The sequence below is a fragment of the Coturnix japonica genome, unplaced genomic scaffold (assembly GCF_054131305.1).
Source record: "Coturnix japonica strain WE unplaced genomic scaffold, WE-NBRP24 Scf058, whole genome shotgun sequence".
Classification (NCBI taxonomy): Eukaryota; Metazoa; Chordata; class Aves; order Galliformes; family Phasianidae; genus Coturnix; species Coturnix japonica.
The window spans coordinates 144,024-158,293 of record NW_028188961.1 but is presented as its reverse complement, the minus strand read 5'-3'; the positions used below and the strand labels follow the sequence as shown (position 1 = coordinate 158,293).

Sequence of the window (14,270 nt, the reverse complement as noted above, 5' to 3'; positions counted from 1 at the left end):
GGGGTACCCATAGGATCTATGGGGTGGCCATGGGGTCTATGGGGTGGCCATGGGGTCTATGGGGTGGCCATGGGGTCTATGGGGTGGCCATAGGATCTATGGGGTACACATAGGATCTATGGGGTGGCCATGGGGTCTATGGGGTGGCCATGGGATCTATGGGGTACCCATAGGATCTTTGGGGTGGCCATAGGATCTATGGGGTGGCCATGGGATCTATGGGGTACCCACAAGGATCTATAGGGTGGCCATGGGGTCTATGGGGTGGCCATGGGGTCAGTGGGTACCCATAGGATCTATGGGGTGACCATGGGGTCTATGGGGTGACCATGGGGATCTATGGGGTGGCCATGGGATCTATGGGGTACCCATAGGATCTATGGGGTGGCCATGGGGTCTATGGGGTGACCATGGGATCTATGGGGTGGCCATAGGGTCTATGGGGTGACCATGGGGTCTATGGGGTGGCCATGGGGTCTGTGGGGTGGCTGTGGGGTCTATGGGGTGGCCGTGGGGTCTATGGGGTACCCATAGGATCTATGGGGTACCCATAGGATCTATGGGGTGGCCATGGGATCTATGGGGTGGCCATAGGATCTATGGGGTACCCATAGGATCTATGGGGTGGCCATGGGGTCAGTGGGTACCCATAGGATCTATGGGGTGGCCATGGGGTCTATGGGGTGGCCATGGGATCTATGGGGTGGCCATGGGGTCTATGGGGTGACCATGGGGTCTATGGGGTGGCCATGGGGTCAGTGGGTACCCATAGGATCTATGGGGTGGCCATGGGGTCTATGGGGTGGCCATGGGATCTATGGGGTGGCCATGGGGTCTATGGGGTGGCCATGGGATCTATGGGGTGGCCATGGGATCTATGGGGTACCCATAGGATCTATGGGGTGGCCATGGGATCTATGGGGTACCCATAGGATCTTTGGGGTGGCCATAGGGGTACCCATAGGATCTATGGGGTGGCCATGGGGTCTATGGGGTGGCCATGGGGTCTATGGGGTGGCCATGGGGTCTATGGGGTGGCCATAGGATCTATGGGGTACACATAGGATCTATGGGGTGGCCATGGGGTCTATGGGGTGACCATGGGGATCTATGGGGTGGCCATGGGATCTATGGGGTACCCATAGGATCTATGGGGTGGCCATGGGGTCTATGGGGTGACCATGGGATCTATGGGGTGGCCATAGGGTCTATGGGGTGACCATGGGGTCTATGGGGTGGCCATGGGGTCTGTGGGGTGGCTGTGGGGTCTATGGGGTGGCCGTGGGGTCTATGGGGTACCCATAGGATCTATGGGGTACCCATAGGATCTATGGGGTGGCCATGGGATCTATGGGGTGGCCATAGGATCTATGGGGTACCCATAGGATCTATGGGGTGGCCATGGGGTCAGTGGGTACCCATAGGATCTATGGGGTGGCCATGGGGTCTATGGGGTGGCCATGGGATCTATGGGGTGGCCATGGGGTCTATGGGGTGACCATGGGGTCTATGGGGTGGCCATGGGGTCAGTGGGTACCCATAGGATCTATGGGGTGGCCATGGGATCTATGGGGTGGCCATGGGGTCTATGGGGTACCCATAGGATCTATGGGGTGGCCATGGGGTCTATGGGGTGGCCATAGTGTCTATGGGGCTGCCATGGGGTCAGTGGGTACCCATAGGATCTATGGGGTGGCCATGGGATCTATGGGGTACCCATAGGATCTATGGGGTGGCCATGGGGTCAGTGGGTACCCATAGGATCTATGGGGTGGCCATGGGGTCTATGGGGTACCCATAGGATCTATGGGGTGGCCATGGGGTCTATGGGGTGGCCATGGGATCTATGGGGTGGCCATGGGATCTATGGGGTGGCCATGGGGTCTATGGGGTGGCCATGGGGTCAGTGGGTACCCATAGGATCTATGGGGTGGCCATGGGGTCTATGGGGTGACCATGGGGTCTATGGGGTGGCCATGGGGTCAGTGGGTACCCATAGGATCTATGGGGTGGCCATGGGATCTATGGGGTGACCATGGGGTCTATGGGGTGGCCATGGGGTCAGAGGGTACCCATAGGGTCTATGGGGTGGCCATAGTGACTATGGGGTTGCCATGGGGTCAGTGGGTACCCATAGGATCTATGGGGTGGCCATGGGGTCTGTGGGGTGGCCATGGGGTCTATGGGGTGGCCATGGGGTCAGAGGGTACCCATAGGATCTACGGGGTGGCCATGGAGTCTATGGGGTGGCCGTGGGGTCTATGGGGTACCCATAGGATCTATGGGGTGGCCATGGGGTCTATGGGGTGGCCATGGGATCTATGGGGTGACCATGGGGTCTATGGGGTACCCATAGGATCTATGGGGTGGTCATGGGGTCTATGGGGTGGCCATAGGATCTATGGGGTACCCATAGGATCTATGGGGTGGCCATGGAGTCTATGGGGTGGCCATGGGGTCAGTGGGTACCCATGGGATCTATGGGGTGGCCATAGTGTCTATGGGGTGGCCATGGGGTCAGAGGGTACCCATGGGGTCTATGGGGTGGCCATGGGGTCAGTGGGTACCCATAGGATCTATGGGGTGGCCATGGGGCCTATGGGGTGGCCATGGGGTCTATGGGGTGGCCATGGGGTCAGAGGGTACCCATAGGATCTATGGGGTGGCCATGGGGTCAGTGGGTACCCATAGGATCTATGGGGTGGCCATGGGATCTATGGGGTGACCATGGGGTCTATGGGGTGACCATGGGGTCTATGGGGTGACCATGGGGTCTATGGGGTGACCATGGGGTCAGTGGGTACCCATAGGATCTATGGGGTGGCCATGGGGTCAGTGGGTACCCATAGGATCTATGGGGTGGCCATGGGGTCTATGGGGTGGCCATGGGGTCTATGGGGTGGCCATAGGATCTATGGGGTACCCATAGGATCTATGGGGTACCCATAGGATCTATGGGGTGGCCATGGGATCTATGGGGTGGCCGTGGGGTCTATGGGGTACCCATAGGATCTATGGGGTGGCCATGGAGTCTATGGGGTGACCATGGGGTCTATGGGGTGGCCATAGGATCTATGGGGTACCCATAGGATCTATGGGGTGGCCATGGGGTCTATGGGGTGGCCATGGGATCTATGGGGTGGCCATGGGGTCTATGGGGTACCCATAGGATCTATGGGGTGGCCATGGAGTCTATGGGGTGGCCATGGGGTCAGAGGGTACCCATAGGGTCTATGGGGTAGCCATAGGATCTATGGGGTGGCCATGGGGTCTATGGGGTACCCATAGGATCTATGGGGTGGCCATGGGGTCTATGGGGTGGCCATAGTGTCTATGGGGCTGCCATGGGGTCAGTGGGTACCCATAGGATCTATGGGGTGGCCACGGGGTCTATGGGGTGGCCATGGGGTCAGAGGGTACCCATAGGGTCTATGGGGTGGCCATAGTGTCTATGGGGCTGCCATGGGGTCAGTGGGTACCCATAGGATCTATGGGGTACCCATAGGATCTATGGGGTGACCATGGGGTCTATGGGGTGGCCATGGGGTCAGTGGGTACCCATAGGATCTATGGGGTGGCCATGGGGTCTATGGGGTGGCCATGGGGTCTATGGGGTGGCCATGGGATCTATGGGGTGGCCATGGGGTCTATGGGGTGACCATGGGGTCTATGGGGTGACCATGGGGTCAGTGGGTACCCATAGGATCTTTGGGGTGGCCATAGGATCTATGGGGTGACCATGGGGTCTATGGGGTGGCCATGGGGTCTATGGGGTGGCCATAGGATCTATGGGGTACCCATAGGATCTATGGAGTGGCCATGGGGTCTATGGGGTGGCCATGGGATCTATGGGGTGACCATGGGGTCAGTGGGTACCCATAGGATCTATGGGGTGGCCATGGGATCTATGGGGTGGCCATAGGATCTATGGGGTACCCATAGGATCTATGGGGTGACCATGGGGTCAGTGGGTACCCATAGGATCTATGGGGTGGCCATGGGGTCTATGGGGTGGCCATGGGGTCTATGGGGTGGCCATGGGGTCAGAGGGTACCCATAGGCTCTATGGGGTGGCCATAGTGTCTATGGGGCTGCCATGGGGTCAGTGGGTACCCATAGGATCTATGGGGTGGCCATGGGGTCAGTGGGGCATCTATGGGGCTGACGAAGGGCCCATAGGAGTCTGTGGGGTGGCTGTGGGTCTTTAATGGGGTCAGTGGGGATCTGTGGGTCGCGGCGTCTTCTCAGGTGGCGTCAGCCCTGGGAGCTTCGTGTGGGGCAGCAGGAAATTATGTGGGGCCGGGGGGGCGAGGGGGGGTCCTGTGGGGCAGAGAGACCTTATGTGGGGCAGATTGGGGCACTTATGGGGCAGATAGGGCACTTTTGGGGCAGATAGGGCACTTATGGGGCAGATAGGGGCACTTATGGGGCAGTGGGGCATATAAAGGCACTTATGGGGCAGATAGGGGCACTTATGGGGCAGATAAGGGCACTTATGGGGCAGATAGAGGCTCTTATGGGGCAGATAGGGGCACTTATGGGGCAGATAGGGGCACTTATGGGGCAGATGGGGGCACTTATGGGGCACATAGGGGCACTTATGGGGCACATAGGGACACTTATGGGGCAGTGGGGCATATAAGGGCACTTATGGGGTGCTTATGGGGCAGATAGGGGCACTTATGGGGCTCCTATGGGGCAGATAGGGGCACTTATGGGGCATCAATGGGGCATATAGGGGCACTTATGGGGCAGATGGGGCATATAAAGGCACTTATGGGGCAGATAGGGGCACTTATGGGGCAGGTAAGGGCACTTATGGGGCAGATAAGGGCACTTATGGGGCAGATAGAGGCTCTTATGGGGCAGATAGGGGCACTTATGGGGCAGATAGGGGCACTTATGGGGCAGATAGGGGCACTTATGGGGCAGATAGGGGCACTTATGGGGCAGATAGGGGTATTTATGGGGCAGATAGGGGCACTTATGGGGCACATAGTGGCACTTATGGGGCAGATAGGGCACTTATGGGGCTCTTATGGGGCAGATGGGGGCACTTATGGGGCAGATAGGAACACTTATGGGGCAGATGGGGTACTTATGGGACAGATAAGGGCACTTAAGGGGCAGTGGGGCATATAAGGGCACTTATGGGGCAGATTGGGGTATTTATGGGGAAGATGGGGGCACTTATGGGGCAGAAGAGCAATTATGGGGCAGATAGGGGCACTTATGGGGCAGATAGGGGTACTTATGGGGCAGATAGAGGCACTTATGGGGCAGATGGGGCAGATAAGGGCACTTATGGGGCAGATAGGGGCACTTATGGGGCTGATAGGGGCACTTATGGGGCAGATAAGGGCACTTATGGGGCAGATAGAGGCACTTATGGGGCAGATGGGGGCACTTATGGGGCAGGTAAGGGCACTTATGGGGCAGATAGGGGCATATAAGGGCACTTATTGGGTGCTTATGGGGCATATGGGGTCACTTATGGGGCAGATAGGGGCACTTATGGGGCAGATAAGGGCACTTATGGGGCAGATAAGGGCACTTATGGGGCAGAGGGGCATATAAGGGCACTTATGGGGTGCTTATGGGGCATATGGGGTCACTTATGGGGCAGATAGGGGCACTTATGGGGCAGATAAGGGCACTTATGGGGCAGAGGGGCATATAAGGGCACTTATGGGGTGCTTATGGGGCAGGTAGGGGCACTTATGGGGCTCCTATGGGGCAGATAGGGGCACTTATGGGGCATCAATGGGGCATATAGGGGCACTTATGGGGCAGATGGGGCAGATAAGGGCACTTATGGGGCAGATATGGGGCAGATAGGGGCACTTATGGGGCATATGGGGGCACTTATGGGGCAGAGGGTCACTTATGGGGCAGATGGGGCACTTATGGGGCTCTTATGGGGCAGATAGGGGCACTTATGGGGCAGATATGGGGCAGATAGGGGCACTTATGGGGCAGATAGGGGCATTTATGGGGCAGATAGGGGCACTTATGGGGCTCTTATGGGGCAGATAGGGGCACTTATAGGGCAGATAGGGGCACTTATGGGGCAGATAAGGGCACTTATGGGGCAGGTAAGGGCACTTATGGGGCAAATAGGAGCACTTATGGGGCAGAAAGGGTCACTTATGGGGCAGATAAGGGCACTTATGGGGCAGATAGGGGCAATTATGGGGCAGTAGTGCATATAAGGGCACTTATGGGGCAGATATGGGGCAGATAGGGACACTTATGGGGCAGGTAAGGGCACTTATGGGGCAGGTAAGGGCACTTATGGGGCATATATGGCACTTATGGGGCAGATAAGGGCACTTATGGGGCAGAGAGGGGCACTTATGGGGCAGATAGGGGTACATATGGGGCAGATAAGGGCACTTATGGGGCAGATAGGGGCACTTATGGGGCAGTGGAGCATATAAGGGCACTTATGGGGCAGATAGGGGCACTTATGGGGCAGATAGGGGCATTAATGGGGCAGATAAGGGCACTTATGGGGCATATAAGGGCACTTATGGGGTAGATAAGGGCACTTATGGGGCAGATAGGGGCACTTATGGGGCAGGTAAAGGCACTTATGGGGCAGATAGGGGCAGTTATGGGGCAGAGGGGCATATAAGGGCACTTATGGGGTGCTTATGGGGCATATGGGGTCACTTATGGGGCAGATAGGGGCACTTATGGGGCAGATAGGGGCACTTATGGGGCAGATAAGGGCACTTATGGGGCAGATAGGGGCACTTATGGGGCAGATCGGGGTATACTTATGGGGCAGATAAGGGCACTTATGGGGCAGATAGGGGCACTTATGGGGCAGATAAGGGCACTTATGGGGCAGATAGGAGCACTTATGGGGCATTGGGGCAGATAGGGGCACTTATGGGGCTCTTATGGGGCAGATAGGGGCACTTATGGGGCAGATAAGGGCACTTATGGGGCAGAGGGGCATATAAGGGCACTTATGGGGTGCTTATGGGGCAGATAGGGGCACTTATGGGGCAGATAAGGGCACTTATGGGGCAGATAGGAGCACTTATGGGGCATTGGGGCAGATAGGGGCACTTATGGGGTGCTTATGGGGCAGATAGGGGCACTTATGGGGCAGATAAGGGCACTTATGGGGCAGAGGGGCATATAAGGGCACTTATGGGGTGCTTATGGGGCAGATAGGGGCACTTATGGGGCAGATAGGGGCACTTATGGGTCCATACACGTTCTCGTAGTCGGGGCCATCGGCGTCGCTCTCGCGGTCGCTACCTATGGGGTCCATATAGGGACATATGGGGTCAATATAGGGACATATGGGGTCAATATAGGGTCAATATAGGGACATATGGGGTCATATGGGGCCAATATAGGGACATATGGGGTCAATATAGGGACATATGGGGTCAATATAGGGACATATAGGGTCAATATAGGGACATATAGGGTCAATATAGGGACATATAGGGACATATAGGGACATATGGGGTCAATATGGGGACATATAGGGACATATAGGGTCAAAATGGGGACATATGGGGTCAATATAGGGACATATGGGGACATATAGGGTTAATATAAGGACATATGGGGTCAATATAGGGACATACAGGGACATATAGGGACATGGGGTCCATATAGGGACATATAGGGACATATGGGGTCAATATAGGGACATATGGGGACATATATGGTCAATATAGGGACATATAGGGCTAATATAAGGACATATGGGGACATATAGGGTCATATAGGGACATATAGGGACATATAGGTTCAATATAGGGACATATGGGGACATATAGGGACATATGGGGTTAATACAGGGACATATAGGGTCAATATAGGGACATATAGGGTCAATATAGGGACATATGGGGACATATAGGGTCAATATAGGGACATATGGGGTCAATATAGGGACATATGGGGACATATAGGGTTAATATAGGGACATATAGGGTCAATATAAGGACATATAGGGTCAATATAGGGACATATGGGGACATATAGGGTCAATATAAGGACATATGGGGTCAATATAGGGACATATAGGGTCAATATGGGGACATATGGGGACATATAGGGTCAATATAGGGACATATGGGGACAATATAGGGACATATAGGGTCAATATGGGGACGTATGGGGACATATAGGGACATATAGGGTCATTATTGGGACATATAGTGTCAATATAGGGACAATATAGGGACATATAGGGACATATAGGGTCAATATAGGGACATATGGGGTCAATATAGGGACATATAGGGACATATATGGTCAGTATAGGGACATATAGGGTCAATATGGGGACATATAGGGTCAATATAGGGACATATAGGGACATATAGGGTCAATATAGGGACATATGGGGTCAATATAGGAACATATAGGGACATATAGGTTCTATATAGGGACATATGGGGACATATAGGGTCAATATAGTGACATATGGGGTCAATATAGGGACATATAGGGACATATGGGGACAGTATAGGGACATATAGGGTCAATATAGGGACATATGGGGTCAATATAGGGACATATGGGGTCAATATAGGGACATATAGGGTTAATACAGGGACATATGGGGACATATAGGGACATATAGGGACATATAGGGTCAATATAGGGACATATGGGGTCAATATAGCGACATATAGCGACATATAGGGTCAATATAGGGACATATGGGGTCCATATAGGGACATATGGAGACATATGGGGTCAATATGGGGACATATAGGGTCAATATAGGGACATATGGGGACATATAGAAACATATAGGGATATATAAGGTCAATATAGGGACATATGGGGTCAATATTGGGACATATAGGGACATGGGGTCCATATAAGGACATATAGGGTCAATATCAGGACATACAGGGTCAATATAGGGACATATAGGGTTAATACAGGGACATATGGGGTCAATATTGGGAGATATAGGGTCAATATAGGGACATATGGGGTCTATATAGGGACATATGGGGACAGTACAGGGACATATAGGGTCGATATAGGGACATATAGGGACATATAGGGTCAATATAGGGACATATGGGGACATGGGGTCCATATAGGGACATATAGAGTCAATATCAGGACATATAGGGACATATGGGGTCTATATAGGGACATATAGGGACATATGGGGTCAATATAGGGACATATGGGGTCAATATAGGGACATATAGGGACATATGGGGACAGTATAGGGACATATAGGGTCGATATAGGGACATATGGGGACACATGGGGTCATATAGGGACATATGGGGTCAATATAGGGATATATAGGGACATATAGGGTCAATATAGGGACATATAGGGTCAATATGGGGACATATAGGGACATATAGGGTCAATATGGGGCCCCATAGAGGATATATAGGGACATATAGGGCCCCATAGGGTCAATATGAGCCCCATAGGGGACATATAGGGACATATAGGGTCAATATAGGGACATATAGAGACCATATGGACCCCATATGGGACATATAGGGTCAGTATGGGGCCCCATAGGGGACATATAGGGTCAATATGGGGCCCCATAGGGGACATATAGGGCCAATATAAGGACATATAGGGTCAATATGGGCCCCATAGGGGACATATGGGGTCAATATAGGGATATATAGGGTCAATATAGGGTCAATATAGGGACATATAGGGTCAATATGGGGACATATAGGGACATATAGGGTCAATATGGGGCCCCATAGAGGATATATAGGGACATATAGGGCCCCATAGGGTCAATATGAGCCCCATAGGGGACATATAGGGACATATAGGGTCAATATAGGGACATATAAGAACATATGGGGCCCCATAGGGGACATATAGGGTCAGTATGTGGCCCCATAGGGGACATATAGGGTCAATATGGGGCTCCATAGGGGACATATAGGGCCAATATAAGGACATATAGGGTCAATATGGGCCCCATAGGGGACATATAGAGTCAATATAGGGATATATAGGGACATATAGGGTCAATATAGGGTCAATATAGGGACATATAGGGTCAATATGGGGACATATAGGGACATATAGGGTCAATATGGGGCCCTATAGAGGATATATAGGGACATATAGGGCCCCATAGGGTCAATATGAGCCCCATAGGAGACATATAGGGACATATAGGGTCAATATAGGGACATATAGAGACCATATGGACCCCATAGGGGACATATAGGGTCAGTATGGGGCCCCATAGGGGACATATAGGGTCAATATGGGGCCCCATTGGGGACATATAGGGTCAGTATGGGCCCCAAAGGGGACATATAGGCTCAATATGGGCCCATAGGGGACCTATAGGGTCAGTATGGGCCCCATAGGGGACATATAGGGACATATGGGGCCCCATATGGGACATATAGGGTCAGTATGAGCCCCATAGGGGACATATAGGGACATATAGGGTCAATATAGGGACATAGAGAGACCATATGGACCCCATATGGGACATATAGGGACATATGGGGCCCCATAGGGGACATATAGGGCCAGTATGGGCCCCATAGGGGACATATAGGAACTTATGGGGCCCCATAGGGAACAAATAGGGTCAATATGGGCCCCATAGGGGACATATAGGGACAATATGGGCCCCATAGGGGACATATAGGGGACATATAGGGTAAATATGGGCCCCATAGGGGACATATAGGGACATATGGGCCCCATAGGGGACATATAGGGCCAGTATGGGCCCCATAGGGGACATATAGGAACTTATGGGGCCCCATAGGGAACAAATAGGGTCAATATGGGCCCCATAGGGGACATATAGGGACAATATGGACCCCATAGGGGACATATAGGGACATATGGGGCCCCATAGGGGACATATAGGGTCAATATAGGGATATATAGGGTCAATATGGGCCCCATAGGGGACATATAGGGCCAATATAAGGACATATAGGGTCAATATGGGCCCCATAGGGGACATATAGGGTCAATATAGGGATATATAGGGACATATAGGGTCAATATACGGACATATAGGGACATATGGGGTCAATATAGGGACATATGGGGACATATGGGGTCAATATAGGGACATATAGGGACATATAGGGTCAATATAGGGACATATGGGGACATATGGGGTCAATATAGGGACATATAGGGACATATAGGGTCAATATAGGGATATATGGGGGACATATAGGGTCAATATAAGGACATATAGGGTCAATATGGGCCCCATAGGGGACATATAGGGTCAATATAGGGACATATGGGGACATATGGGGTCAATATAGGGACATATAGGGACATATAGGGTCAATATGGGCCCCATAGGGGACATATAGGGCCAATATAAGGACATATAGGGTCAATATGGGCCCCATAGGGGACATATAGGGTCAATATAGGGACATATGGGGACATATGGGGTCAATATAGGGACATATAGGGACATATAGGGTCAATATAGGGTCAATATAGGGACATATAGGGTCAAAATGGGGACATATAGGGTCAATATCAGGACATATAGGGACATATGGGGTCTATATAGGGACATATAGGGACATATAGGGTTAATACAGGGACATATAGAGTCGATATAGGGACATATAGGGTCAATATAGGGACATATAGGGACATATAGGTTCAATATAGGGACATATGGGGACATATGGGGTCAATATAGGGACATATGGGGACATATGGGGTCAATATAGGGACATATAGGGACATATGGGGTCTATATAGGGACATATGGGGACATATAGTGTCAATATAGGGACATATAGGGTCAATATAGGGACATATGGAGTCAATATAGGGACATATAGGGACATACAGGGTCAATATGGGGCCCTATAGAGGATATATAGGGACATATAGGGCCCCATAGGGTCAATATGAGCCCCATAGGAGACATATAGGGACATATAGGGTCAATATAGGGACATAGAGAGACCATATGGACCCCATATGGGACATATAGGGACATATGGGGCCCCATAGGGGACATATAGGGTCAATATAGGGATATATAAGGACATATAGGGTCAATATGGGGACATATAGGGACATATAGGGATGTATGGGGGCTATTATGGGATGTTTGGGGTCAGACCGTAGCGCGATGCCGGGCTGGACGTCGCCGTGGGGATGTTGATGTACTCCAGGCTGTCACCTGTGGGGCACATAGGGACACTTATGGGGCAGATAGGGGCACTTATGGGGCAGGTAAGGGCACTTATGGGGCGGATAGGGGCACTTATGGGGCACATAGGGGAACTTATGGGGCAGATAGGGGTACTTATGGGGCAGATAGGGGTACTTATGGGGCAGATAGGGGCACTTATGGGGCAGATAGAGGCACTTATGGGGCAGATAGGGGCACTTATGGGGCAGATAGGGGCACTTATGGGGCAGGTAAGGGCACTTATGGGGCAGATAGGGGCACTTATGGGGCAGATAGGGGCACTTATGGGGCAGATAGGGGCACTTATGGGGCAGATAGAGGCACTTATGGGGCAGATAGGGGCACTTATGGGGCAGATAGGGGCACTTATGGGGCAGGTAAGGGCACTTATGGGGCACATAGGGGCACTTATGGGGCAGATAGGGGCACTTACTTATAAGGCAGTGGGGTACTTATGGGGCAGGTAAGGGCACTTATGGGGCAGATAAGGGCACTTATGGGGCAGGGGGCAGTTATGGGGTAGGGGCACTTATGGGGTGGATAGGGGCACTTATGGGGTGGATAGGGGCCCTTATGGGGCAGGTAAGGGCACTTATGGGGCAGATAGGGGCACTTATGGGGCACATAGGGGAACTTATGGGGTGGGGGCACTTATGGGGCTGGGGGCACTTATGGGGCAGATAGGGGCACTTATGGGGCACATAGGGACACTTATGGGGCAGAAAGGGGCACTTATGGGGCAGATAGGGGCACTTATGGGGCAGATAGGGGCACTTATGGGGCACATAGGGGCACTTATGGGGCACATAGGGACACTTATGGGGCAGAAAGGGGCACTTATGGGGTGGATAGGGGCACTTATGGGGCAGGTAAGGGCACTTATGGGGCAGATAGGGGCACTTATGGGGCACATAGGGGAACTTATGGGGTGGGGGCACTTATGGGGCTGGGGGCACTTATGGGGCAGATAGGGGCACTTATGGGGTAGGGGGCGCTTATGGGGTGGGGGCACTTATAGGGTTATGGGGTGGGGGGCACTTATGGGGCACATAGGGGCACTTATGGGGCAGGAGGCACTTATGGGGTGGAGGCACTTATGGGGCAGATAGGGGCACTTATGGGGCAGATAGGGGCACTTATGGGGTGGGGGGCACTTATGGGGCAGGAGGATGTTGTTATGGGGTGGGGGGACTTGTGGGGCAGGGGGCACTTATGGGGCAGATAGGGGCACTTATGGGGCAGATAGGGGCACTTATGGGGTGGGGGCACTTATGGGGCTGGGGGCACTTATGGGGTGGGGGCACTTATGGGGCAGACAGGGGCACTTATGGGGTGGGGGCACTTATGGGGTGGGGGGCAGTTATGGGGTTATGGAGTGGAGGGCACTTATGGGGCAGATAGAGGCACTTATGGGGCAGAGGGAGGTTGTTATGGGGCACATAGGGGAACTTATGGGGTGGGGGCACTTATGGGGCAGAGGGAGCTTGTTATGGGGTGGGGGGCACTTATGGGGTGGGGGGCACTTATGGGGCAGATAAGGGTACTTATGGGGCAGAAAGGGGCACTTATGGGGCACATAGGGACACTTATGGGGCAGATAGGGGAACTTATGGGGCAGATAGGGGAACTTATGGGGCACATAGGGGAACTTATGGGGCAGATAGGGCACTTATGGGGCAGATAGGGGAACTTATGGGGCACATAGGGACACTTATGGGGCAGGTAAGGGCACTTATGGGGCAGATAGGGGCACTTATGGGGCAGATAGGGGCACTTATGGGGCACATAGGGGCACTTATGGGGTGGGGGGCACTTATGGGGCAGATAGGGGCACTTATGGGGCAGATAGGGGCACTTATGGGGTGGGGGCACTTATGGGGCAAAGGGAGCTTGTTATAGGGTTATGGGGTGGGGGGCACTTATGGGGTGGGGGGCACTTATGGGGCAGATAGAGGCACTTATGGGGCAGATAAGGGCACTTATGGGGCAGATTGGGGAACTTATGGGGTGGATAGGGGCACTTATGGGGCACATAGGGACACTTATGGGGCGGGGGCACTTATGGGGCAGATAG

The 14,270-nt window shown here is 52.9% G+C and overlaps 1 protein-coding gene across 1 annotated transcript in view; it reads right to left on the bottom strand.

Moving 5' to 3' along the window:
- Positions 1-4,186: 4,186 nt before the first annotated feature.
- Positions 4,187-14,270, bottom strand: part of LOC107307386 (uncharacterized) — a 39,923-nt gene continuing 29,839 nt past the window's right edge. The window contains exons 10-12 of the mRNA XM_085533371.1: positions 12,125-12,184; positions 7,230-7,275; positions 4,187-4,320 (exon numbers count right to left, since the gene is read on the bottom strand). Of these exons, the coding sequence (XP_085389497.1) occupies positions 4,290-4,320; positions 7,230-7,275; positions 12,125-12,184 (137 nt within the window). The 3' untranslated portion in view covers positions 4,187-4,289. The remainder of the gene's footprint in view (positions 4,321-7,229; positions 7,276-12,124; positions 12,185-14,270) is intronic.